Source organism: Anas platyrhynchos, chromosome 29 (assembly GCF_047663525.1).
Source record: "Anas platyrhynchos isolate ZD024472 breed Pekin duck chromosome 29, IASCAAS_PekinDuck_T2T, whole genome shotgun sequence".
In the NCBI taxonomy this organism is placed as follows: domain Eukaryota; kingdom Metazoa; phylum Chordata; class Aves; order Anseriformes; family Anatidae; genus Anas; species Anas platyrhynchos.
Genome location: NC_092615.1, coordinates 71,283 through 98,427, shown reverse-complemented (window position 1 = coordinate 98,427; position 27,145 = coordinate 71,283). Strand labels below are relative to the sequence as shown.

The 27,145-nt window shown below is 39.5% G+C and overlaps 2 protein-coding genes across 8 annotated transcripts in view; one reads left to right on the top strand and one right to left on the bottom strand.

The window, feature by feature from the left end:
- LOC101803767 (scaffold attachment factor B1) overlaps positions 1-10,909 on the bottom strand; it is a 17,256-nt gene extending 6,347 nt beyond the window's left edge. The window contains exons 1-11 of the mRNA XM_072029299.1: positions 10,401-10,909; positions 9,510-9,594; positions 7,944-8,008; positions 7,648-7,858; positions 6,891-6,949; positions 6,208-6,235; positions 4,811-5,309; positions 4,339-4,388; positions 1,971-2,071; positions 804-953; positions 635-711 (exon numbers count right to left, since the gene is read on the bottom strand). Of these exons, the coding sequence (XP_071885400.1) occupies positions 635-711; positions 804-953; positions 1,971-2,071; positions 4,339-4,388; positions 4,811-5,309; positions 6,208-6,235; positions 6,891-6,949; positions 7,648-7,858; positions 7,944-8,008; positions 9,510-9,594; positions 10,401-10,589 (1,514 nt within the window). The 5' untranslated portion in view covers positions 10,590-10,909. The remainder of the gene's footprint in view (positions 1-634; positions 712-803; positions 954-1,970; positions 2,072-4,338; positions 4,389-4,810; positions 5,310-6,207; positions 6,236-6,890; positions 6,950-7,647; positions 7,859-7,943; positions 8,009-9,509; positions 9,595-10,400) is intronic.
- Positions 10,837-27,145, top strand: LOC101804703 (scaffold attachment factor B1). 7 transcript variants are annotated; one of them, XM_038169277.2, is made up of 21 exons: positions 10,837-11,310; positions 12,120-12,207; positions 13,204-13,268; positions 13,357-13,635; positions 14,753-14,815; positions 15,473-15,500; positions 16,438-16,936; positions 17,355-17,404; positions 18,113-18,213; positions 18,920-19,069; positions 19,166-19,266; positions 20,156-20,295; positions 21,003-21,091; positions 21,644-21,780; positions 22,431-22,724; positions 23,560-23,697; positions 24,473-24,512; positions 25,317-25,438; positions 26,154-26,266; positions 26,464-26,530; positions 26,750-27,145. In XM_038169277.2, exons 1-21 carry the CDS (start codon positions 11,122-11,124, stop codon positions 26,874-26,876), a joined length of 2,880 nt encoding a protein of 959 aa, XP_038025205.2. In that variant the 5' UTR covers positions 10,837-11,121; the 3' UTR covers positions 26,877-27,145. The 7 variants fall into 7 exon arrangements, 6 of the variants coding, with proteins under 6 accessions (XP_038025205.2, XP_038025206.2, XP_038025208.2 ...); XM_038169278.2 differs by having other exon boundaries at positions 10,986-11,310; positions 24,476-24,512; XM_038169282.2 differs by lacking the exon at positions 10,837-11,310 and adding an exon at positions 11,317-11,513.

Here is a 27,145-nt window from a genome sequence, read left to right as displayed (position 1 = left end):
AGCCACCAGTAAGTTAACATTAGTGCCCAGGCAAGCCTTCCCAAGGACTAGGTGAAATGAAGGCAAAAACTTCTCAGCAACTAGCATTTAATAGGTGTTACACCTCAAGAATATTATTAAAGATAATTAGTGTTTTATTCACTCTTTTATAGTGTCTTTTTTCAGCTACTTTAAGTAGTTCTGAAGTGAGAAATAGCATAACATTGAAGAGGAACGCATTCTGGAAACATGATCTTGGGCAACTGATCTTTCACTGTGATCACATCAACATGATAAAGCCCTGTTCTCTAATGTAATGAGGAAACAGCAACGTATCAATCAAAAATTTCAAATATCCTGTAGGTTTATGACACAAAAGCACCAGTCTGTACCAGAAAGAAACAAACAACAGGTTAAATGAAAAGGTATGCTTGCAAATGCAACCCTTCCAATGCCTACCTTAAAGCATGTAACAGAAACAACTAAGTTAGACATGGAACATCAAGAGCAATCTTGTAGTAACAGTTAGAAAAATGTACTTTTTGTCACAGAAAATCTTTTTGTCACAGAAATTCTTACTGTGATTTTTTCCTGACAAGTCAACATAAACTGAAGAACAGCAAAACCTCTAAACACAGAATTTTTCAAACAGTACCTCTCACTGACTGTTTCTTTCTTCACCTCGTTCTCTTTTTTTTCAGTTGGCTTCTTCCCAGCAGGTTCATTTTTTGCCTGAAATTTATTTTGCACATCAGCTGAGATTGTGGTTTCAATTATTTGTACAATGCAATGGTAATGAGATATCTTTGAGGATCAATACTCACTTTTTCTACAGAAATAATTTTCCCATGTAACTCTGTTTTGTGGAGGTGAGTAATACACTTTGTTGCTTCCTCAGCTGTAGACATCGTAACAAAGCCGTAACAGCGAGCACCAGGGCTGCGAGCATTGGTGACCACTTTTGCACCAACCACCTTTCCAAAATAAAGATATGTTACACTCACCGTAATGAATGCCCACCATTTAACAAGTACAATTGTAGAATATCTGGAGTTGGAAGGGACCCATAAGGATCATCAAGTCAAACTCCTGGGCCTGCAGGGGACCACCCAAAAATCAAAAAACATGTCCAAAAGCTTCCCAAACTCCAGCAGGCTCAGTGCCATGACCACTGTCCTGGGAAGCCTGTTCCAGTACCCGAACACCCTCTCAGTGAAAAACATTTTCCTGTTATCCAAACTGAACCTCCTCTGATGCAGCTTCACACTGTTCCCTTGGTCGCATTAATGGCTACCAGAGAGAAGATCGGTGTCTGCCGATTTCCTTCATGAGGAAGCTGTAAGGCTGCAAAGTTGTCACCACTCAGTCTCTTTAGGCTGAAGAGCCTCTCCTCACACATCGTTCCTCAGCCACTCCTAACACATCTTTCCCTCTAGACCTTTCACAATCTTCTTTGCTCTCCTGCAGACACCCTCTGATAGTTTTATGCGCTTCTTATACCGTGGTGCCCCAAACTGCACACACTACATGAGGTGAGGCCACACCAAAGCACAGCAGGACAATCCCTTCCCTCAACTGGCTAGTAGTGCTGTGCCTGATGAATCCCAGGCTATAATTGGCTCTTTTGGTGGCCGGGCCACACCGTTGACTCATATTCAACTTGCCAACTTTTCTCAACTTAGTCCTAAGTATGTCTTTAATAAATAAGTGTTCTTTGTTTACTGTGAACTTCCAGTGAGCAAAGATACTATACTACATCACAGGACACAGAAAAATACATCAACAATGACTGGCTGTTTACATAGGGACTGGAAAAAAGATTTTTACTTTTGTTTGGAAGTAAGAGATAAAATAAAACAGCAGTCATTTGGCATGGACTTGTGTAGGCTATTTTCCTGTTATCCCACTGACATTTGTAGTGACAAAATCATATAAAGTCTTAAGACAGTTAAAGGGGAGGGGACAGGACACAAACACAGGAAGACCCTTACCTTGCCATATTTGCTAAACAGATTCTTCAAATCTGTAGCTCTGGTAGTAGAAGCAAGTCCACTCACCCAAAAGTTTCTACCAGAACTGCTGGAAGTGCGACCTAATAAGGAAAACAAACACACATACACACCTCAAATCCTAATTATTTCAGATTTTAAAAGGAACAGTTCCACAAATCTTATTAAGTCATAGAGCAAAGGAAATGTAAAGCGTAACGGTCATCTCCCAATAATTCACATTCCTGAAAGCAACTAGTATTAAAAATCCAGAATCTTTAAAATGGAACTACAGGCTTTGTTCTGTGCAACAGAGGTATGTCAGATCATTCCTCGAGAAAGAAACTGAACTATAGCATCTCTGAAATCACTGTGGCTGTTCAGAATGTGTTAGGATAGATCCCAGTAACTTTGCACTTACAGGAGAAGGCTGAAGACCTGCTAGGGTTGTGGGAACTGTGATAGTACCCACATATGCTCATGTCTTGCCTTTAGCTCCTCAATTCTTAAGGAATGACAGCAGGATGCAGATTAACTGTACCTCTCAAGCAAAAAAAATCAGCATAAAAGCAAGAAAATCTCTTCCTGAATGTCTGCCTACATGCATTCCACAGCTGGGGTATGAATGGTTCACACACATATGACTTCAGTTACTGGAGTCAGAAAAGACCTAGCATTGTTCAACTATGCAACTATTCTTCAGCTATGCAAGAACTACAGATCACTTTCCCAGTTTGGCACCCAAAATGGAAAAACAGTATTATAAACACGTAGGTACTTGAAAATCCATGGCCTAGTGATTAAAAAGGGGCCAAGTTAAACTCTGACACTCGTAATTGTATCTTAGACAGTGAGAGAAGGTTCCTCATTGCCCAGATATGTGGGTATGTGACTGACTCAGGAGCATCTCCATAAATTGTGACAAGCAAGTCTGACCAGCTCTTCCATGATTTCACTGATTCCTGGTTGAATTCTTCTTTTATTGATAAATGTACTATTGGAAACAAAACAAAATAAAACCAGGGAATAATCTTTAAATTAAAATCTTTAAAAAACATTCTGTTATTATTGGGGCAACAAAGATGGTAAGGGATCTAGAGGGGAAGAGATATGAGGAGCGCCTGAAGTTACTTAGATTATTCAGCCAGGAAAATAAGAGGCTTTAGGGGAGACCTCATCATGGTCTACAACTTCTTCACAAGGGGGAGTGGAGAGGCAGGCACTGATTTCTTCTCTCTGGTGACCAGAGATAGGACCCAAGGGAATGACCTGAAAACAAGGGAGGACTTCTAGAAACTTCTAGAAGAGTTTTCCAAGTTATCCCCCCTCCCCAGAAACCCTTAAGTCCTTTGGTAAATGAGAGTCCTTTCAATGGTTCTTTAAATATTCCAAAATAAGAGAACAAAACAATACAGATGAGAGGTAAACAGATCCTGATGGAGTTCAGATGAGAGGTAAACAGATCCTAATGGAGCTGATGGCAAGGTCTGGTAGCTTGTACAGATAAGCATAATCCAGAATCTTGGAAAAAGCAGCTGACGATGAGCTCATACTGTGTTGTAAAACTTAACAAAAACCAAACAATTCCTTTCTTTTCACTCAGTAGACAGATCTCAATTAATTTCTTGATGGTCATAAGAAATTATGGGAATTCCATGCTTGTTGTACTGAACTACTTGCCAGCATCAGGTGAGCAGAATTTAACAGCCAGTGCTAAGTTTTCTGCCCTGAATGGGCAAGAGAGAAAAGAAAAGAAGGGTGAGCTACTAAGATTCAGCAGCCTGACATATTAAAACAAGGAAGTACGATGAAAAGAAGAAGCAGGCAAGACCCCACCTGGCACTGTTGATCAAGAAATTTACATCTTGTTTATTGTGCAAATTTGCACTGTAAATAGGATCTGAGTGGATAAAGATTTAATAACATAAATTTAATTGGAAGACAACATTAAGTTGTATGTTTCAGTGCCATTTAAATACATGAATACCAGATTTCAAATTATTTTCACAAAACAGAAGATTGTATAAAGAATCACAAGTATATAGCAAACCAAACAATCAATAAAGGCTCTTAACTCACTAACTGCTGTTGGTAAGTATCTTCAGTGTAATTAAGGACATATTTGCCACGTATTAACATCTACCTTTGGAGATCAAGATAATAAAAAACAAAAGTGTGCGACACAGATATCCTTATATAAAAGGAAAATGTTTGCTCTAATTGCATTTTTAAAAGTTCAGAAAAAAATGTAACATGATATTTAACAATTGCACAGATTCCAACACTCTCATGCCAAAACACTCCGTCCAATACAAAAACTGCTTCACCAATCAATATTTTTTTCAAACGTTGTTTTTGAAAATAAACATACCTTTCTCATCTTTTGAGATTATCTTTGTATCTCTGTCCTCCTCAACAGGGCTAAAGACAAAACATCCCGTTATTCAAGTCAGAGAGAATAATGACTAACTATAAATTATTAAAAATGCTAAAATTAAATACCTACCAGAATATACGTTGTAAACAAAAACACACCTTTATATACTTGATTTAAGAAATCTGACAAGAAATAAGGGAGGTCAGATTCTTAAACAGATTTATATTAGGAAGAAGTTTACAAATAACAGTAATTTAAGAAAACAACCTTTGAAGGTTGAGGAAGGAAAGAAATCAAACCCCCTGCGTTTAAAAAAGTCTGCACAAGGAGAAATAAAACAGATTCTTTAGGAATAGGCTACAATTTCATGAGTCTTGGTGGCCAATTGAAGGAAACAGCTTATTCGCATCACTTAACGACCAATGAAAAAAGATAGCATCTGGTCTATAACGGAGAAAAAACAAACCTCTTTTTCTGATCACCGCCCTCACTGGTTGAGGACTCTCTAGTAGCAGGGGATTCCTCAGAATTAGCTTTGTCTTCTGTTTTCTTGGCATCTTCTTTGCTATCTTTGCCTTCAGGACCTGCGCCTTTTTCCGCTGTTTCCCCACTAGAGGCTTCCAGGCCTTGGAATCGTTTGCTACTCTGATCGCTTAGGGTCTCTAATACTAAAGATTCAGAGTCCAGTTTCTCTTCCTCTATTGTCTGTTCACTTCTCTCCCCTTTTGCTACAACTAAACGCTTTGCCTCCTTCCTTGACATAGCTTGTGCCGATTTGCTGTCCAAATCTAAAGCATCTTCCTCCAACTGAGCGGCAGCAAGAACATCCTCTTCTTCTGCTAGCCTCTTGCCTGGCACCACGTTACTTGCTTCCTGTGCATGTGGCTGCTCCACTTCGGAAGTTTCTTCGTTAAGTAGTTCAGATTTACAAGTTTCCCCCAAAATGTCGAGTATTTTCTCATTTTCTACGGATTTAACAGGAATAGAATGGCACAAGATTTAATCACCAGGGAAATACAGCAATCACAAATGTGGAACTGGCATGGCTGCCACACTAACACCAAGAGAACTTCTAAGCTACACAGAGATTGGAAAACCCTAGTGTACACAGTGTTAAAAGTGCTATGCTAACTGCAGTCTGACAAACTACCTTATCAGCCCTAAAATGTTAACAGGGAAGAAAAACGTCCCCACAGATTTAACAAAAACCTTCTGGCTGATCCTTGGTTTTCTTCATGAAATCGTTCAGCTCTGTTTCTTCTCTAGTTAGCTTCCAAAGTCCAAGATGCTTAACTGAACATATCAATGCACTGAGAGTTCAATTTTTAAATTTCTGTGAAATTCTTTTAGCAGACAGTCCAACACGAAAATTGGGCATCTTCTGATGGTGCATGAGTGTGTTTGCAGTCCAGAAAGTGAAAAGTATCTGTATGAAATTTCCATGAAGAAATTCTTCTTTCTTCTGTATCCAGTAACTAATCTTTACTTTTTAATGCCCTAAAATAGCTTTTTACTGCTTTCACTGCTCTCTAAAGAGTTAAGGTGTGTGCGATATCACAAGATCTGTTTACAGGTAGAATGTTTAACTCTTAAACTGTGATTAACTTCTCTAAATCCATTTATGTAGTTTAACAGGTTTTTAAACCATTTCATTTCACTGAAAATATTTCAAAAATGACAAGCATCACTTCACAGATCTGGGGATATGATTGGGTTTCCAATCTCTATGACCCTGCATGATCTGGGTTGTCCACCATAAAAATAATGCAAATTATACGTTTGTTTGTTTGTTTGTTTTAAAATAGTTAATGGTTTAAAAAGTATTAGTTGAAAAGACAGGAATATGCTTTTCTTTAACAGTACCTGGCTCCAAGTGTAGTTTCTCCGTTTTCTGTTCAGGAAATAAACACAGAATAAGAATTTTATAGTATGTATTTTGTAACAGAGAGTAATACCAACCCCCCAACCCAACTCCAAGATTTAAAAATACACCGGTTCAACTGCTGCATTTAGTGTTGCTTTTCAGCATCCAGTGGAAATAAATATTTTATATAAGCAGTTTTGGTCAAATTAAAGCCAAAATTTCATCCACTATTATCCTCATAACTGGGAATATTAAACCAAGAGGAGCAAAAAAAGGGGGCTTATGTACCACATCAAGTAGAGTGAAAATCAGACCCAGATACTACTTCATGTAATTAGCAGGAGAAATAAATATTTAATTTTTAAAACATCACTTCTCCCAAGCAGGATGGTTTCATCAGAATACTTTTGGTATACGTTTTGTTTTGGTGGGGGCACAGTTTCCTTTACAGTACAATATTTTTATTTGAGAGAAAAGTCAAAGTCTTGATAGCAGACTGGAAAGTAGGGAAAAAAAAAAACACAAACATAACACTCATTTGACAGGCTGTACTCTAAGCAAGATTACTAATGGCTTGGATTCTGTTAAAAATTCATATTAGTCGTTATTTTCTTTTTTGTAGTATGGCCACAGAGTGAATAGCATTAAAAACCAATCTGAAATGGTTGCATTTTCAATTTACCTTCATTTCAATTAAATCAGAAGAAGAGGAATCTACATTGTTTTCAATTTCATCATAATCTTCCTAAAAAGATTAAAGAAGAAATTATAGAATTCCTTACAAAACACAAGGTTAGCTTACTGAGAAATACTACTGTAATTCCATTTTCCCCAGCAATAATATGAGAAATATTTTTCAATACTTAGAAGATCTCGATTGCTAGTTAAGAATGTTACCAAGAGGACTAACATATAAATATTCTTGATCATTAAATACTAGCAGGAGAGTATTTTTTCCAGTTACCTTTAATTTCAATATAATATTGTATACTTCAAAGTTACTCAGATTTAGAAGGAAGCCTGGGATTTCATGTTTCTTTGGTTATTTTGCATAACTTTTTTTTTCAATTTCTTCCCTCCCCCCCTCCATTTTTTAAATGTATTTTCTAACTTACATAAGCTAGAAGTGAAGTTGACTTGGGTTTCCACTTTTCCAAAAAATGAAATGCCCCCAAAATCTCCCTTATCTAACACATTACTTTCAATTCCAGACTAACTGCACTTCTTTCACAGCAAAGAAAGATGTTACTGCAAGGTAAAGCAGGCTGTGACTTTGTCAACATTTTAAACCTCTAATAGGCCCAAGCAAACACAGGACACAAGAACTATTAAAAATGAAACAGAATCCACATTATATGCATATCCTATATTTTATGGAAGTAACTCATTCACGTGCCCATCTACATAGCAAATATCTTAAAATTCTCAAAGACCTCTACTTGCCTCATTTTCTGTTAGCTGATCTGGAAGTTCTTTCATTTCTGCATCAACATTGTCTTTATTATCAGACAGTGAATCAAGAATATTATCAGGACTATAGTCTTCTCCACAGTCTACAGCACTGCTGTTGTCTATTTCAGCTTCATCTAACACACTAATATCCATCATGTCAATATCTTGTAAGGTATCCAGACTTGCTTCAATATCTTCCTATAGAAACAGAAAAGGTAGGTGTTTATTTATTGAGTTTTACATAATGCACATTCTTAGTAAATGCAATCCTGGTTTCACTTACTTGCCCATCTCTGGAGTTTTCTTCTAGTCCATTGTCTTCAGCACCTTCCTCCTCTGGTTTTCTTCCTGAAAAAAAGATGTAACTGAAGTGAAAACTAGGACTAAATTTTGTAACACATTAATTCTTTGCTGAATCATTTAGTCAATACTGTTTCAATGAATAATCATTAAGACCCTGATTCAGAAGTCCAGGTCTGTCTGGATGTAAGTGAAGACTAACCACTCTCTGTAAGTACATGGCATAAACATGAAATTGAAGTAGCCCAGTTAGGTGAAACATCTCGAGCAGGGCAGGTGCTGGTCTTTCTCCCTGTTCACCCATGACAGGAAATGTGGGAACGGTTCAAAGCTGCACTTCGGAGGTTCAGAATGGACATTAGGAAATTTATTTTTACTCCGAGGGCGGTCAAACACTGAAACACACTTCCTAGAAGTGGTTGATGCTTCACACATTGGTATTCAAGATGCATTTGGACAATGCCTTCATTAATATGCTTAAGCTTTTGGTTAGCCCTGAAGTCATCAAGCAGTTAGACTAGATGATCTTTCTAGGTCCCTTCCAACTGAACTACTCTATTCTATTCTATTTTTCAACAGCTAAGCACCTCTCATGACACAACACTACCAAGACTTAAAAAGGCAGCATTGCCTAGGAAGGTGTTCCATTCAGAAAGATGTGTTGTTACAAAACCTCCCTCTTTTCATATAAGAAATTAAATAATTAAACTGATTTAAAATTTGTCTTCATGTTTAAGATCTTGGACACACTGACTGTGTTCAGCCACGTTGGTCACCAGCAAATTTGTAACACTGCTAAAAATCAGCTGCTCTTTTTTTTCCCCCTCCTGTGTTACCTTAAAGGAAGCAGCTTAAAAATAAATTTCAGAAAGTGTCTTTCAAAAACTGGCTATGAGCAATGACAATAAGCCATACGTAACATGACCAACATCAATATTTAAAGTTCTTGAGGCAAAATATACTTCAATCAACAAAGAGTATTTTAAAATAGTTTTTCAAAACAATAAAGTTATAAAACGAAGCATGACACTAACAAAATTTATACTTGTTTTTATTTATGCAACAGTGCTTTTTGATTATTCCTAATTACTGTAATTTCTTGCATTTAAAAACGTGTTGTGATGATGGAGGTTCAAGAGCTTCAACGAAAAAAGGAAAAACTACATGCATAGTTATGGCAAAGAAATTAGTAACTGGGATGTTGTGGACCCAGATTAATATACATTGGCAGAGCTTTCAACGAGAGCTCACATCAGAGCTGCTTGCTCTGTTCCAACACAATTCTGCATTCCTTGTCGCAAGTAGAGAAACACCTGCAACTTAAGTCCTTGTCTACAGGTCTCAAGATGTGCTAATGGAACTACACCTAGTTGTCCTATTATTGTTGTCCTTGCTTGCTAATGCAACAGAGTTTTACCATTATCTGCACAATAAAAGGCACAAAGCTTTTATTTTTTACATAACCCAGCAAAATAAAATGAATGACCATTGTACTGTTAAGTTCCAGCTACAATAAAATACAGGAGCTGTATTTGTCTGGACTCTGTACCTTTGCTAGTTCTTTTTGGCATTCTCTTGGTCAGTTCTGAGGTCACAGGAATTTCATCAGGATCTCCTCCTTCATCCTCAATTGCCTGTTGAAGACAGCAATACAATATCTATTGTACTGTTTGCTGGTATGCACTTTTAAGAGTGTCAGAAGGAAATATCAGCATCTCTCTCTAGCTCAGATCATGCAGTCTGGCAGCCACATCAGCCATCAGACACACAAGCAATAAGGTGCTATAACACAACCCCCCCCGGACAAGTCAAGCTACGGGTCAGGAGCGAAGTCCTCCCCCATCTGTAAACAAGGCTCTTTATCCAGCGCATAAGCATTTTATCTAAAAACAAAAAAAATGAAACAAAACAAAACCAAAACTGACAACAACCACTACAGCAACTCCTACACTTTTTTTTTTTCCCCCTTTAACGTGCCTATTAGAAGCCATAGAGAAACCAGGACCAATGACGCCGTTCTGGCCTTGCAGAAGTCTGTCAAAAAGGGGTACACCCTCGGCAGGGAGGCGAACGGGGTGAAGGGCGCGCAGAGTACGCAAGAGAAAGGGCCGGGGGAAGGACGCGAGGGGGAGACCGCGGGCTTGGGGTGCGAGATCAGAGAACCGCACGTCAAAGGAACGGCTTCGAGGAACGCCGCGGGTGGGCTCGGCGGGACAGCAGGAAGCAGCACCGCGGCAGGGATGCCGGCAGCCCCCACGCAGGGACGAACTCCGCGGCGCCTCAGGGTAGCGGCTGGCCAGGAGACGACGGCGGCCGCGCCCCCCTCCCCCCCCGCCCGCCGCCAGGCTGCGTCGCCAGCGCGCGTGCGCTGAGGGGGCCTCAGGCAGGGAACAAAGGGCCCGGATGAGCAGCGCGCCCCCGCCCCCGGCTCGCGCCCTACCTTCCTGAGGCGCTCCGTCAGGACGCTCTTGTTGCCGCCGCTGTCCAGGTTGCGGCGCTTGAGCTCAGCGCGCAGGTCGATGACCCGCAGCTCGCTCAGCCGCCGGGTTTCGGGTTCCGAGCCGAGAGCTGGGGCTCCGCCGAGGGTGGTTAAGTCCCCCAGCCCGGCCGCGGGTTGACTTTCCGCCATCACGGCCCCTTCGGTATCCCGCCTCGAGCCCGAGCGCACGAGAGGACGCGGCGCGAGCGGGGAGCTAACCTTGCGATCGCGGCACAAAATGGTGGGGAAGCCGAGACGCACTGAGGGGAGGGGGAAGAGGAGCCCGCTGCGCGCAGGCTCGGAGGAGAGGGGGGGCGGGGGAAGGCGGGGCCCGGGACGCAGCCGTGAGCGGCGGCGCGGGCGCGGGGCGGCTCGCGCGGCCCTGAGGCCCTAGCGCCGGGCGGGCTGCGGCTGCGCGCTCCTGCGGCGAGGGCGGGGCGGGGCGAGGAGCAGCGCGCCTGCGCGTCTCGTCGCTTCGTCGCTCCGGGCGGGCGCGGCTCCGCGCGCAGACTCCTGGCTCGGGCGTTCGGCTCTGCGCGCGTGCGGGCTGCGCTTCCCTCCCTCCCCCCCCCTCCTCCTCGGCGCGTCCCCTCTCCGCCACCATTTTGTGTCGCGACTCCGGCTGCCTGCCGTCGCCTTTAACCCGCCTCGCTCCGCGCGTGCGAGCCGAAACGACGGCCCCATGGCGGAGAGCCAGCCAGCGGCCGGACAGGGCGAGCCTGTGGCCCCGGGTGGGCCCGGAGGCCCCAGCTCGGAGCCGGAGACCCGGCGGCTGAGCGAGCTGCGGGTCATCGACCTGCGCGCTGAGCTCCGGCGCCGCAACTTGGACAGCGGCGGCAACAAGAGCGTCCTGACCGAGCGCCTCAGGAAGGTGAGCGGGCGCTGCGCGCGGGCCGCCTGAGGGCGAGACGCAGCCGGCGCCTGCGCGGCCCCGGCCCTCCCGGCACCGCTGAGGAAAATGGCGCCAAGCGGCTGCGGCCGGGTCCCGGGCGCGCTTCGGGGCTGCGCCCGACGCGAGCGTTCGGCACGGGACGAGCGTCCCGGAGAGTCGTGGCCGCTGCTGGCAGCGAGGGGGTGAGTGGCGTTGGCGACTCTGCTGCGAGCCCTGCTCCAGGCCCTAGACCCTCCCGGAGCACCGTGCGGGCTGCTGCTCTCGGCTCAGGTGTTTCTAGTGCCGTGCAGCGCTGGGCTGTCTGCCGGCCGTTGAGCTCCTGCAGTTACAGGTCTGTGCACTGGACCTTTTGCAGCGTATTGATTTTTTTCTGAGTAGTGGCATCCTAATCAGAATCCTTGGGATGCAAGTTGCACGTTGGCATCTTTCACAGGATGCTGTCTCTAGGATCCAAGGCTCTTACTGTGTCATGACACCCTGGTGCTTGCGTACCTGTGCATTGTTGCGAATTCCGTACCACTGACTACCACAACCTAGTTGATCGGATATTGCTTTACTTCCCAAGCTTCTGCTCTGTGTTTAACCAGCACGTTACAACTTTGTGTGTGCTAAATGCTTTGAAGCTGGTGTCTCTTTATTATCCAAGTTCCTTCTGTTTGATTCTAAGTGTTAAATTCTTTTTTTTTTTTTCCTGTTGGTTGGTGTTCAGTGTATAAAATCAGCCGAGAAACAAGAATAGATTTTTTATATCTATTTTGATATCTATCCTTATTTTTTTTCCTTAATAGGCTATTGAGGAGGAAGGGGGGAATCCTGATGAAATTCCGGTAGTTTCAGAAACTGTCAACAAGAAAACTTCAAAAAGAAGCAGCAAAGGTACAAGGGGATTTAGAGAAGATATTCACCTGCCTCCCCACTGGGTTTTCTGTTAGATTTTATCCGTGAACCAGAATCTTGCTAATCTATTTTTAAGTCTGCTTTGCCTTTTGGAAAAACACACTGTATAATTTTGGTACTGTTGTGCACTGAATGTTTAGCAGTTGCAAGGCTGTAGCTAATAGTACTTGTCTGAGCCAGATTTGGATAAAGCCAGTCTTCTGGAAAAGCTGGAACACAGCTGAAGTTTCTGTTCCTTGGTTCTGACCTTTAATGCCATAATGCCTTATTTTAAAATAGATGATTATTTCTTTACGTGACTGTACCTTTACTTTTGAGAAACAGTGTAAAGTTGTTTTTCTTCCCCCAAGGTAGAAATACAGAGCTTCTAGCAAATTCAAAATGACCTCTGTAGTTTGTTGTGCTTATGTTTCATAGCTAGTAGCAGTCTTGTTTTTTCCCCTAGAAAACCAGATTTTAATTAGTATTGGAAGTTTTTTTTTTCAAGGCTTTCCATAGGGAAAGACATGTGTAGACATAATTTCTGGATGGTGAGAAATAGTCACATAATGCTTATTTTTCTATAAATAGTTTGCTATATTTTCTATAATTTAGTTACGTTAGCACAGTTTGAGCTTTTGTTGTAATCAAGTAATGTTGAAACTTGCTTTCATATTAGAGCTGAACAGAATAGTTATTTAAAATGAAAGGTTATAATTATTTAATTTTGGTTTATATAAAATGTAAATTTCTGAGATGAAGCTTAAACATTTTACTATTTTTTTACTCAGATTTTTGTTGATGCATCCAATGTTATATTTGCTTGCAAACTAAAATGGGTAATCATAACTGCAAAGATAATGTCATAATTGTCAGTCAGTTGTGGAAAAACAAGAAAAAGTAGATAACTAAGTTGAATGGAATGTGCATTCTGGTGGAAAAATGTAAGTTGAAGATGCATGTTTGTACCTTTTTATATTCTAATGATGTTGCTAGGACGTAGACCAGATGAAGAGGGGGTTGAAGACAATGGCCTGGAAGAGGATTCTGGAGATGGACAGGTATGTGAAGCTGTGTTGGAAGTGAAGCAATAATGGTGTTGTTTTCAAGTTACAATGACTATTATATATACTACTTTTCTTTTTACAGGAGGATATCGAAGCAAGTTTGGATAACTTGCAGGATATTGACATGATGGATATTAGTGTGTTAGATGAAGCTGAAATAGATAATGGCAATGCTGTAGATTGCAGAGAGGATTGCAGTGCTGATAATGTTCTTGACTCGCTGTCTGACAGTAGAGAAAATGCTGATGCAGAAACGAAAGAACTTCCAGATCAGCCTACAGCATATGCTGTACGTAACGTGGAGGCATCCCTGCAATTTTCTGAAATTAAAGAAGAATCAAGAGAAATACCAGTAGCGATGGTATGCATCTCTTATGTGTGTGGAGTCATTTTTTTTTTTTAAATAGTATAACCAGCTAGAATGTAGCTGAAGCGATTTGAGTCTATACTGGTTCTCATAATCATTGCTTTTTCTTCTTTTACATATATGTGGAAATACCATTCTTGATTTTAAATGCTTAGATGTTGTTTGTGTGCATTGTATTACTGTACAGATTAATAATGCTTTGAAGTCAGTACTTCCCTTTATACTTACAATCACATTTTCATATCTTTATGTAGGAGGATATGTGAGACAAATAAGGCTGCAGCATTTGTTTCACTTAAGCTAAAGAGCAGCATAGATATATTCTGGATATATATTTTTTTGATTAGGATATGGTTTTAGGTTACTTAGGTTTTGAAAGTATTTTTGTATTGGCTTTCTATGTTTGTTACACTGCTTTTATGAAGTTGCTCGTAGGGGCAAGAAGATAAACTTTTTCCTCAAAGTCAAGTGTTTACCTTCTGAAACATACAACAAAAGGCTCAAAGAAAGTTATTTGTATCCAGTCTGATAGGGAAGTGTAGTTCTTTGTTGTGTGTACACATTGTTTCATCAGTCTAGACTATAAAATTCCAAAATGGGTATTTTTTTCCCTCTTAAATCTTCAAGCTGCAGAAGTAAACAACCCTCTATCTCCGGTCATTTACCCTTTCCCTCACGCAAGCCAAGGGAGAATAATGAAAAAGGGTTTTTTTCAGTTTCAAAAGTGCCAGAGTTTAGGTCAATTCCTGCAGTCTTCTCTTCTTTTCTCAGTAAAAAATATGGTTATCTAGTCACATAGACTTCTTGGCTCTATGTTCTTGCTGTAAATAAGAGAGAAAAATAAATATTGCTGCAAGAATCAAAGACCTTAAAAGATTTTGAGGCAACCAACATATCTCAGGGGTAATGGGAAAGCTTATTGATATGGTGGGGATGGGTAAGATGTGTGGGAGTCACCAGTCAGGTTTTTAACCTCTTTGGTTGTTTTGCATGCTGAGAGATTTGCTTGACAGTTGTCAGAGGAAATAATTTCTAATATTTGATTTCTCATTCAGATTTTGTTTGGAATACTCTTCTTTTATAGCTAATGACATGCTTTCTGTTTTTCAAGGTAGAGGCTGAAGATGTTGGAAACAGTTTCAATGCTGCTTCATCTGATTTAACTGTAATAAAGGTAAATTGTGTACGTACATGTACAGCTTCCAGTCTTGTTATCCATTGTATAAATGATCTTGATACCTTATATTATATTTAACTTTCGTTACAAGAGTATGTATCCTGTTTTGGCAATAAAGCTGAAACTGATCTGTTCTGAAATACGGGCCTCATTTCGAGATCATTCATGGCTGAGTAAGAACATTGTAGCTTCAAGTGAGGCTGGTGGTTCTTTCAATACCATTTTCAGAAGGCAGACTTTGTAAAGTACACCCTAGAGAAGGATAACACAAAGATAAAATATGGTCTATGTCACTTACATGTGGTAATTTATATACCCATATTAACGTGAGTAGGGTTGTAAAAGGATTACTGTGTTGTATGTTTAAAAAAACAAATGTTATCAGTGTTGTAGTTGCTTGAAACTGACCTCCAGTTTGTGGTGTCTGAATTTGAGAAATACTGAAATATTAATGTTTCATAAAGCATGAAAATCTTAAAAAAAGTAATGTTAAACCATCTTGTGAGAAATTCATTTAAAATTCAATAATTTCAAAGTAGAAATACTATAGATCATAGTAATGCTTTCCTCCAAGGTGTAGGGAGTAAGCAGTAACATCTTGACTTTTTTTTTTGAATACTGATATTTTTCTACCTCTGCTGCTTTTCTCCCCAGGAAACTGAAGAGTTACCTTTGGAGCCAGGTACTGTGGTGTTTTTCCTATTTTTTTTTATAGGTGTATTGTGTTGGGGGGGGAGGGTCCAGGGCTTTGAAACAGTTCCATTTTTCATTTAATTCTTTTTGTATTCCTGTTTATTTTTTAATGCATTACCATAGTGTACCTTATATTATGGTGGACAATCCAGGTCATGCACGATCATAGAGATTGGAAACCCAGTCATATCACCAGATCTGTGGAGACCTACTTTTTGAAAACTTGTATTTAATGGGAGGAAATAGTTGTATAGAGCTCTCAACTACAACGGATTTAAAGAATGAGCCTTAAAGATGCAAAGGTTCTGAGTATAAAACAGATCTTGTGATATCACACTGTATTACAGTTCTGTGAATATAAATAAAGGAATGCAGGTAATATAAAACTTTGGTACAGAACATAAATTCTGGTGACTGAACTTCAGAAGAAGGAATAGAGTGTCGTCATGGGAATTTTCTACAGATCATACTCACATTCTGGGACTGCGAACACACTCATGCACCATCAGAAGATGCCCAATTTTCGTGTTGGACTGTCTGCTAAAAGAATTTCACAGAAATTCGGAAATTGAACTCTCAGTGCATTGATATATTCAGTTAAGCATCTTGGACTTTGGAAGCTAACTAGAGAAGAAACAGAGCTGAACGATTTCATGAAGAAAACCAAGGATCCAGCCAGAAGGTTTTTGTTAAATCTGTGGGGACGTTTTTCTTCCCTGTTAACATTTTAGGGCTGATAAGGTAGTTTGTCAGACTGCAGTTAGCATAGCACTTTTAACACTGTGTACACTAGGGTTTTCCAATCTCTGTGTAGCTTAGAAGTTCTCTTGGTGTTAGTGTGGCAGCCATGCCAGTTCCACATTTGTGATTGCTGTATTTCCCTGGTGATTAAATCTTGTGCCATTCTATTCCTGTTAAATCCGTAGAAAATGAGAAAATACTCGACATTTTGGGGGAAACTTGTAAATCTGAACTACTTAACGAAGAAACTTCCGAAGTGGAGCAGCCACATGCACAGGAAGCAAGTAACGTGGTGCCAGGCAAGAGGCTAGCAGAAGAAGAGGATGTTCTTGCTGCCGCTCAGTTGGAGGAAGATGCTTTAGATTTGGACAGCAAATCGGCACAAGCTATGTCAAGGAAGGAGGCAAAGCATTTAGTTGTAGCAAAAGGGGAGAGAAGTGAACAGACAATAGAGGAAGAGAAACTGGACTCTGAATCTTTAGTATTAGAGACCCTAAGCGATCAGAGTAGCAAACGATTCCAAGGCCTGGAAGCCTCTAGTGGGGAAACAGCGGAAAAAGGCGCAGGTCCTGAAGGCAAAGATAGCAAAGAAGATGCCAAGAAAACAGAAGACAAAGCTAATTCTGAGGAATCCCCTGCTACTAGAGAGTCCTCAACCAGTGAGGGCGGTGATCAGAAAAAGAGGTTTGTTTTTTCTCCGTTATAGACCAGATGCTATCTTTTTTCATTGGTCGTTAAGTGATGCGAATAAGCTGTTTCCTTCAATTGGCCACCAAGACTCATGAAATTGTAGCCTATTCCTAAAGAATCTGTTTTATTTCTCCTTGTGCAGACTTTTTTTAAACGCAGGGGGTTTGATTTCTTTCCTTCCTCAACCTTCAAAGGTTGTTTTCTTAAATTATTTTAATTTCAGTCATCTGCAAAACAGAATTAATTGTCTGTTTAAGTATACGAGTCCCATATTTTTTCTTGTTTTTCAAAAAATTTGAACGGTATCTTGTATTTCAGAAATAATTCACTGGTAGGTATCAAATTCTAGTGTGCAATCTAGAATTTTATTTATGCTTTTGCTTGGTTGAATAACGGGATGTTTTGTCTTTAGCCCTGTTGAGGAGGACAGAGATACAAAGATAATCTCAAGAGATGAAAAAGGTATGTTTTTTTGTTTGTTTTTTTTTTTTAAAAAAAAAAGTACGTGTGACTTATATTTTTTTTTTGTCAAATCTAACCATTTCTTTCAAGTCAGTTTTTATAAGTGGATGGATGAAAGAGTGAATGGAGCAATTGTAATGATCAATTTTAAATACTTCGACTTGCTTTTTTTGTGATTTTTGGTTTCCTTTTAGTGTGTAAGTGTGCACATATCTTTACTGTAGTTTTTGTACTGGAGTCTCCCACTAGGTTTCTGAAATGGTGGTAGGTACTGACAAGACTGGTATTTGTCAGAAAATGTCAAAGATATGTAATCGCTATACTCTGTATGGTGTTTCTGGTGAACCGTGAATTTCAGTCCCTAACTGACAAAGTAGAAAAAGTTCTGTTGTGAATTAATGTTTAATACTTTGTAGTTCTCACCAAAGTGATTGAAATGTAGGGGGCAATGTGTAGATGAAAACTCATTAAAACTGTTGAAATGCACGTCAGGTGTGGAGGTCAACAGTTAGTTTTTGAAGGGTGCAATGTGTTAGGTGATTTTAAGATTGCTTGGGAGAGGTAGAGTTAAAATTGTGCTTAAAGAAGGTTCATGAAGAGAAAAAGTGGAGTTTAAAGAGCAGTTGCTTTTTCACTGTTGCATTCCTGTGTAAATGTGTTTTTCCTTATTCAATGTTTGGCTTTTTTTTTTTTTCTTTTTTAAATTAGGTCGTGCAGGTAGTGGTTCTGGCAGAAATTTGTGGGTTAGTGGACTTTCTTCATCTACTAGAGCTACAGACTTGAAGAATCTTTTCAGCAAGTATGGAAAGGTATGTAGTGGATATGCAAACTAACAAATTGTTTAATCGGTGTTTAGTTTATAGTTTTTCAGACCTTGTGTGCAATAATCTTTAACCTTTTTAGCTGTGTTCATGTTGCTGTTGACTTAGGTGTAACACTGTTAGCATTACATTTAGAATAAATATAAAGAAGAAATTCTTTGTGGTGTGGGAGGTAAAGCACTGGAACAGGCTGCCCAGGGAAATTGTGGATGCCCCATCCTTGGAATTGTTCAAGGCCAAACTGGATGGTGCTTTGAGAATCCTGGTTTAGTAGGAAGTGTCCCTGCCCCTGGAGTGGTGGGAGTGGAACTAGATGATCTTAGAGGACCATTCCAACGTAGACGATCCTGTGATTCTGATATTTCTGTCAAGTGTTCCTTAGTGAAGCACTTCTAGAACATCATGGACATGATACAGATCATGGACAGTATACAGGTCAGGCGAAAATGTGAAGTAAGCTTAACAATGTTGTTGTCTTAGAACACAAATGGAATATTGTGTGCCAAGAATGTTTCCTCTCTGTTAAAAGTGGATAGGTACTATACTATTACCAATACATGGAGCTGCTCAAATGATAAGGTAAAATTTATTTTGTGATGGAGCTGCAAATGTAGAACACGTGTATATATATGTGTGTGTGTGTATATATATATATGTGTGTATCTATCTATATATTTTTTTTTTTCCCCTGTAGGTGGTTGGTGCAAAAGTAGTAACAAATGCTCGCAGTCCTGGTGCACGCTGTTATGGCTTTGTTACAATGTCAACATCTGAAGAAGCCACCAAGTGTATCAGTCATCTCCATAGAACAGAGCTGCATGGAAAAATGATTTCTGTGGAAAAGGTAAATGGTAGCTATTGTGTGATAGTATAATGAAAATAAAAGTGTGTAAGTTTAGTGCCTGTCTTCTATTAAAAATATTTCTGGCTAAAATTCTAGGCAAAAAATGAACCAGCTGGGAAAAAGCCTGCAGACAAAAAGGAAGGCGAAGCAAGGAAGGAAAAAGACAGGCACCATTCAGCAGATTGCAAATCTGAGAAGTAAAGTGTTCTTTATATTTTCCTGTTTAAAACTCGTTTGAAATGCAGCCATGTGACAGAAGGGAACAGTAATTGTAATAAGTCTTGATTTGCTTCATGCTGCATCTGAAATAGTAATAATACTGGGAAATCTGGAATTGCTCTTCTTTAGCAATAAGCACATCTTGATTGGCCCTCTGTTCAGAAATACAAAGCTTTTCAGGTTTTATTATCAAAATTTGTCAGTTACATGAGGAGATGGTTTATTTTTACATTAACCAGTATTTTTTATCAGAACTGTTAGTCCCATAATCTGATTCTGACTTGGCCTGTTCTTTAAACTGACAAATCTTTCTAGTAACTTGTCTGTATTTTTGATGGACTGTTTCTAGTAAGCAATGTTTCAATACTTGTTTTTCAAGTGCTTTGGCTTTTTTTGAAAGAGGCATTTTGCTTTACTACACATTGTTTTCTCATAAAACTATAAAAGACTTGGTAAAATAAATGCCTTGGCAGACTGCTTTGTATCAGGTGCTAAAGGTATCTGTTCCACTGTTTCAAAAAAAAAAAAAAAAGGGGGGGGGGATCAACCTATACCTGGGTGGGCCCTCTTCTCCCTGTTCTAAGTGTGAATGTTACTTATAGGCAGAACAGGAGGCCTTTACTTCTGGCACTCAAATGCCAAATACTCAGACCATCTGTATTTTCTTCTAGACAGCTTTAGTGTAATATTGTTTGCTAGTCTTAAACATGCGTACAAGTATGCATTGACATACTGCAAATGCTCACCAGCATGGAAAACACTGGACTATGTTTTTGAGTGTTTTTTCTTTTACGTGATTGACTTGATCAGTAAGAATGGTTATGTAGCACTTGTTAGAATTTCTATTAAAGCAAAGTTTGTCTGTAGGTCTGTAGGTATTAAAAAGGAGGAGAAGACTGACAAAAAAGATGATGCTAAGAAATCAGAAAAAGACGGAAAAGATGAAGGAAAAGAGAAAGATGATCAGAAAGCTGGGCCCTCTGATCGATCACGGGCAAGCAAATCAGGTAATTCTGGTGGTTCTTCAGAAATACATTCAAAGATACTTGTTTTATTTTTAAAGAAAAGAAGTTGATAAAAGCTTCATCACAGTTGCTTATACTGTATTTCACATACAAAAAAGTTTCCTTAATTGGCTAACAAGTATTAAAACATGGAGAACTGTGGCTGGTCAGAAAACTTCCAACTTCTGCATGATTCATAATTTAGTAAAAAGAATGAAATGGACTTTGCAATACTTTGTTTTCCTGATTGACAAAAAAGCCATGCCAGAAAATATCTTAGAACTTTTTTTTTTATTCCAACTTTGAATGCTAGTAGCTTAGCAACACAGTTTTCGTTAGTGGGCCTTAAAAGATGCATATCGTAATCTGTGAATTTTATGGAACTGTCACTGGGTTTAGAGCTGATGCAGTGTCCGCTCCCCTAGCTCCCGAAAGCATGTATTTTGCAGACCTAAGAACAAACTTAAATTTGCTTTCTTCTAACTGCCATCCCAGGTAGAAAGTGCTACTTAAAAGTTTACTGCCCACACCCCCAACTTAGCAAAACGTCAGTAAGTTATTTAAATCATAAATATGTTATTCCATAGGACATTCAAGAACCTCAGTAAAATAACTCTTTACTACTTCATATCATAATGGTTTTAAACTATTGCAAGAGTTTTTAATGTCTTGAGTATTATTTATTCCTTGGGCATATTTTTGTTTTCTAGCAAGTCGAGGAACTGAAAGGACTGTGGTAATGGATAAATCCAAAGGAGAGCCAGTTATCAGTGTGAAAACTTCTGCATCAAAAGAGAGGGTAAGTACAGCTTTCAGAGAAGTATTTTTATAATAATAAGTGTAAACCAACGTTATATGCAAATAATTGAAGTTTTTTTTTTGCCTTGCGTATTGGGAACAGCTATCTTTTAATTGCATTTTACAAAATGTTAAGATGATGATGTGAAAGTAAATACTTGAATCTCACCACTTTATAGTCAGTTGCTGCTGTTGTAGTTGAGGTAGTAGAAATGTAATTTGTAAGTGAAGTTAATATATTTCAGCCAGTATGGTGACCAGTGACCTTTAAAGTGGTATATTATTTCTCACCAGTGCAAGTCAGATCTTGTGCCTCTAATATCTCTATATATTTAAACTCTTTAGAGGTTCTAGCCAAATTCTGGGTGCTTCTCCCTGACTTTTCTGTGGAATTTCAATATTATTTACCTTTGGGAAGGTGTGAGAGCCTGTTTTGTTCAAGTGTGAGAGCCTGTTTTGTTCACGTTGGCATAAGGTGGGTGTTTTGCATAGGAAATGTAGCTACAAGGGCTCTAAAAGTGTTTGGCTAATGCACTGTTTTGATTTAACTCAGAGTACGAAAAGCCAGGATCGTAAATCTGAGAGCAAAGAGAAACAAGATATTTTATCGTTTGATAAAATCAAAGAACAGCGAGAACGTGAACGTCAGAGACAGAGAGAGAGAGAAATCAGAGAAACAGAGAGGCGACGGTGAGTTTTTCACTTCTCTAAACTTTGAATGGCATTTACTTGTACCTCTCTTAACCATGTTTTTTGAACAGGCTTCAACATAAGTTGTGTGCAGGACCTTCCACATTTGTATATCGGATGAATTTGATATTAAATTATTGCTAGAACAGATGCAATGCCAAATTATGAAGGTTTTTATTACTGAAACCGGTTGTCTCTAAGTCTGTGCATCTAAGGAGACTCTAGATGAATAACAGCTCTGTAGGTACTTTCAGGTCTGTTACTCTACTCAGTTGGAAGTGGATTTTCATATAGGGGTGTTTTCCCTGAAAGTTTGTAACTACTTTCTAAATACTTCCTCAGTTCTGCATTAGGACATGCTTATGAAAACTTTTTCCGTCTAACTTAGAGTAGCTACTGTGTTACTTATGCAGAATCCTTATACTTACTACTTTTTTTTTTTTTTTTCTAACCTATATGGACGAATTTTTTGTTCAGGTGGCTGTGATTTAGTTGAGTATACACCATTTGTGTTTAAGCAGCTAGTGGGACGAATATAACTTTTTTTTTTTTTTAAAAAAAAGGCAAACAAATAAAAACACCCAAAACAAGTAATAAAGCCTAGACTCAAGATAATTGACTGAAAACAAAATATCTGCTCTTTTAATTAGAGAGAGAGAGAGGCGAGAACGAGAACAACGGCTTCAAGCCATTCATGAACGGGATGAAAGACAGAGGCTCCAGAGAGAGCGGGAAAGACTTGAATTTCAACGACAGCGTCTTGACAGGGAACGCTTGGAGAGGGAGAGATTGGAGAGAGAAAGAATGCACATAGAGCAGGAAAGAAGGAGAGAACAGGAACGAATCCAGCGAGAGAGGGAAGAGCTGCGACGTCAGCAGGAACAGCTACGCTATGAACAAGAACGGCGATCTGCAATGAGAAGGCCATATGATCCTGATGGCAGGTAATAGCAACTAGGAAGAGATCCTGAAGTTTTTGGCCACATCCATTTACAGATACATAGGCTTTAGAATACTCTAATTTGAAAATACTTTTGCTGTAACTGTCATTGGGGTTTACAACTGAAAGCTTTCTATTTTGTTGCTGTTAACAGATCGATATTGATCTTTAGAAAAAGTAAATGTCGTACTTAAGTACCTGTAAGCACAACGTTATTATAGCAGATTTGAAAGAATTGGGAACTATTTTTCAAAGACGAGTGACTGAGAATAGAAATCCTTCACTTAAATGGGTATAGAATGTGATGGAACAGTCTCAGGTTGTGCCAAGAGAGGCTTAGATGAGACATCAGGAAAAATTTCTTCATGGAGGGGGGTGGTCAGGCATTGGAACAGGTTGCCAGGGAAGTAAGTGGTGGAGTCCCCATCCCTGGAGGTATTTTAAGAGGCATGTAGACGTAACACTAAGGGACACGGCTTAGTTATGGGACTTGGTAGTTCAGGTGGATAACTAGACTTGATGATTTTGAAGGTCTTTTCCAGCTTGGGTTATTCTGTGTTTCTAAACTCTAAAACAGGGATGCCAGCAGGAAAAGGTACTTCTTAGACTCCTCTCATGTCCAGCTGTGCTGAGGTTACACTTTTTGTATGGTGTTCATGCAACTAGCTTCCTTTCTGAAACTGAAATGTGATGGCAGTTTAACAGTTCAGAGTTTTTAATTATAAATCAAAAATAAGTTTTTGAATAATTTAATTGAATGAGGTTTGATCTCAAGATCTTGTTCAAGAGAGCAAGAAAGGAAGACTGCTTTGAGACTTCTTTTGTGTATTTTCTTTCAGGCGAGATGATCCTTACTGGCCAGAGGCAAAGCGAATGGCAATGGACGATAGGTACCACTCTGAATTTGGTCGTCAGGACCGCTTCCATGACTTTGACCACAGGGATCGTGGCCGATACCAAGATCATTCTTTGGACAGGTCAGTAAGGAGGTGGCTCTTCTTTCCATGCCTTTATGGAAGTTAGGTGTCTTTTCCTGGCTTACTAATGGCTTGAACAGTGATAAAAACAAATGAGCCTTTTGCATTTCTTGTGTCTAAGTTTATACATGCTTGCAATTCTGTCTCCCTCACTTAATATATATCAAAAAAGGTTGCTTAAATACTAGAAGCTAATTTCTGTTGTAGTCTGCAGTGGTGCTGAGGGAGATCCTGTAACTTCTATCAAGGTGGATGGAAATCTGATTTGTGAATCCATTAGCCAAAGATTTAGTAGTTTCCTTTGCTTTAAAACTTTCCCTGCTTTCATCTTCACAGCCTAGCTTACACTGACTTTACTTCCACAGACTACAAAAATGCTTTCTGCATAGTGCTGCTGACACTTCTGGTTTATTCTCAAAGGAGCTTTGGCAAGAACTGTTCCACTTTGCTTTTGCTTGTAACTCATTTCTGATGCTGGTTGGTTCGCGCTATATTATTCCTTGGTTCAAGGCCTGGCACAGTGTTCTTCCCTCAGGTTCCTGACCGTGTCTCAGTGACAACTTGCTTACTAATATTACTGTAAGCATTACTTTGATGTCTCTGTATGCTAGGTTGTTGAAACAAAAAATCATTTAAATATCTTACAGCCAAACAAGTATCGGTGTTCTCAGTTTCAAAGCCTAACAAAGATAAATTTCCACATGCTACTTCATACAAACACCAGAACTATGATTGCTATGTTGATTTGACTGAAATTTCTCTTATTTTCTTCAAGAAGAGAAGGTTCGCGAGGGATACCAGATCGAGATGGGCAGGTGGGTCATACCCAAACAATCACTTCAGTTTAAAAAACAAAGTAATCCCAAAGCAGAAGAAGCACAATGTGCGTGATACCCATTTCTTAAATGGAATTGCCACTAGAATTAAACAGTATGTGTTCAGTCAGTAACTGACTTAATCTAGTAATGTGCTAACATAAGTCACTAGGGCATTTAGCCATAGTTGAGGAAAAAATCCTGAGTGATTAGAGCTGCAGTATGGTGTTTCTTCAGACCAGAATATGATATGTGGTGATAGAAGTTCTCTGTTTAACAGTCGTAGGTGACTGCAGTATGTAAAGAGGTAAATGCTGTAGTAATGTGTCCATAGTTGGCAAGGATTCCCTTCTCTGATGTGTATCTAAACAATATGTAGAAAACAAGTGATGCCATGATGCGACAAGAAGACTATAAAAAGGACAAGTGTGAACATTGGTATCACAGAGGTATACTAAAACTTTCCTTCCTTCCTCTCTTCAGAAATGAGGCAGGCATTCTAGTAAAGGGAAAAGAAAACGTGTAGCCAGAATCTAAGCCTCAAAAAACAAAACAACAGAGCACCAGCACAACCAAATATAAAGCTTTCACCTACCAACAATTGGAGTAGAATATGTGCTGTGAAACGAAATTAGTGCCTCAGGTGAACTGTACCTAGTAGCAACTATGGAAACAGTGAAGCATGAGACAGCTGTTTTTATTTTCTGGCACATAAAACTGCAACCTCTGAGAAGCTGAAATTTTGATACCATAAATGAAACCTGTATCAATTCTTACCAGAACTCTGTACCATTTGCTTTCCAGCATTACCCAGATGAACGCCATGGAGGGCCAGACCGTCATTCGCGGGACTCCCGGGATAGTTGGGGTGGCTATGGGTCTGACAGAAGAATGAATGAAGGGAGAGGGATACCTCCACAAACCCGGTTAGTGCGTAAGAAATAAGGGAAGCAATTTACTGAATCTTAATTCTAATTCTCAGTAAACCTTTGAAGGGGGTGACAGTGGAAGCAGTTTCCCAAGCGTGAATACTTTCTCCAGGTAGTTTCTTCAAATATCTATTCTCGTCTGAATAAGCAAGGAATTTAGTGAAGAGGTACTGTTCAGGTAGCTCAGTTGGTAACTGGTTCTCTTGTAAATTTCCTTCTCTACAGATAAGATTGAGTCCTATGCTAGATGGTCCAATAGTGCCCACAAAAGTTGCATTTGTGACTAACACGTTTTAAGGAAATTGATTTTCTTTCCTGCAGTAGTGGGGGACTGAGACTGTTCTTAGTGGTCTTCAAATCAGTGAGTCGTCAAGCTAGGTGTATTTCAGATGCATAATGTTCAGTTCTACGTAAATACACCAGATAGAGGAATAGTGGCTGATGAATTGCTCCCTGTGTAAGTGCTTTAGTATATTGTGATGCTAAGTATGTTTGTAGATTGGAAAAAGATGGGCTTTGTGTGGAGGATGTTGTTCAGCAAGTTTCTCATTGTTTGAATTTGAACAGTTCTTACTGCAATGATTGGGTGGATATAGATACAGCTTGACTAATGCCTTAATACACTCTTTTATGGGATATGGTATTTGGCCTTACCCTATGCTGTTAAATTGATAAGGGACACACCTAGAAGACTTTCTTTTATTTTTTTAAGAGATGGACGTGACTGGGGAGATCATGGTCGAAAGTTAGAGGGGCATCAAGATCGTTCATGGCAGGGAAATGTGGATGGAGGAATGATGGGACGGGATCATGAGAGATGGCAAGGTACACTTGCTGCTTACCAGTGTGATTGTGGTTTTTCTATGAATTACTGCTTCTGAACTTCTAGTGGTAGTTAAAATTCCTACAGAGCTTTAACAACATTGGCAAGAAAGCAAATACAATTCTGGAAACAAAATGTTGCTTTTTTAATAGGAAAACATGAATACCTCCTCCCCCCCCCCCTTTTTTTTTTTAATTAGGTGGTGATAGAAGCATGCCTGGTCAGTCAGGACCAGGCCATGTGATGAATCGAGGAGGGATACCAGGGTAAGAAGCTGTGTTTGGACTGCTTATGAATGTTTCACAGTAGCTGACATCTGAATAAAACACTAAATTTCTGTGTCAAAAATATAAAATAATACTTTCAGATTCTACCCAAGTATGGATTTGCAAGTAGAAAAAAAAAACAACAAGCAAATGCTTTTTCTCAGATTTGTAGTAGTATTTAGTTGTGTCCAATTTTGAATTTGCCTGTTCTTGTTTTAGGCGTGGAGGCTTCACACAAGGTGGAAACCAGAGCCAGATGATGCAGAGTGGTGGAATACAAGGAGGTTTTGCAGGCCAGGAGAGAACAAACAGACTGACTGAAAGCCGTTTTACCCGCCGCTACTGAAAGCACTATAAATAATATATATTTATATATATATATATATAAATATATATATTTTTTTAATACAAGATGACAATGGTGGTGAATTCTATTGAGCAGGGTCACCTTGAATTTGTGATTACAAAAAACAAGATTGCTGCCATATTGTAGCCAAATATATCAGCTGTTTATTTTGTTGTTGTGAATGTGTTCTTGGACAAGTATTAGTTAAAGTTTCTTTTAGTGAAACATTCCATTTTTCAAAAACAATAAAACCAGATTATGGCTAACAA

What these genes read in the sequence shown, in the direction of transcription:
- LOC101804703 (XM_038169277.2), top strand. Translation starts at nt 11,122, where the DNA reads ATGGCGGAGAGCCAGCCAGCGGCCGGACAGGGCGAGCCTGTGGCCCCG. An exon ending in GGCGGTGATCAGAAAAAGAG is followed by an intron (nt 16,937 to 17,354) that starts GTTTGTTTTTTC and finishes TTTTGTCTTTAG; the next exon opens with CCCTGTTGAGGAGGACAGAG. An exon ending in TTTTCAGCAAGTATGGAAAG is followed by an intron (nt 18,214 to 18,919) that starts GTATGTAGTGGA and finishes TTTCCCCTGTAG; the next exon opens with GTGGTTGGTGCAAAAGTAGT.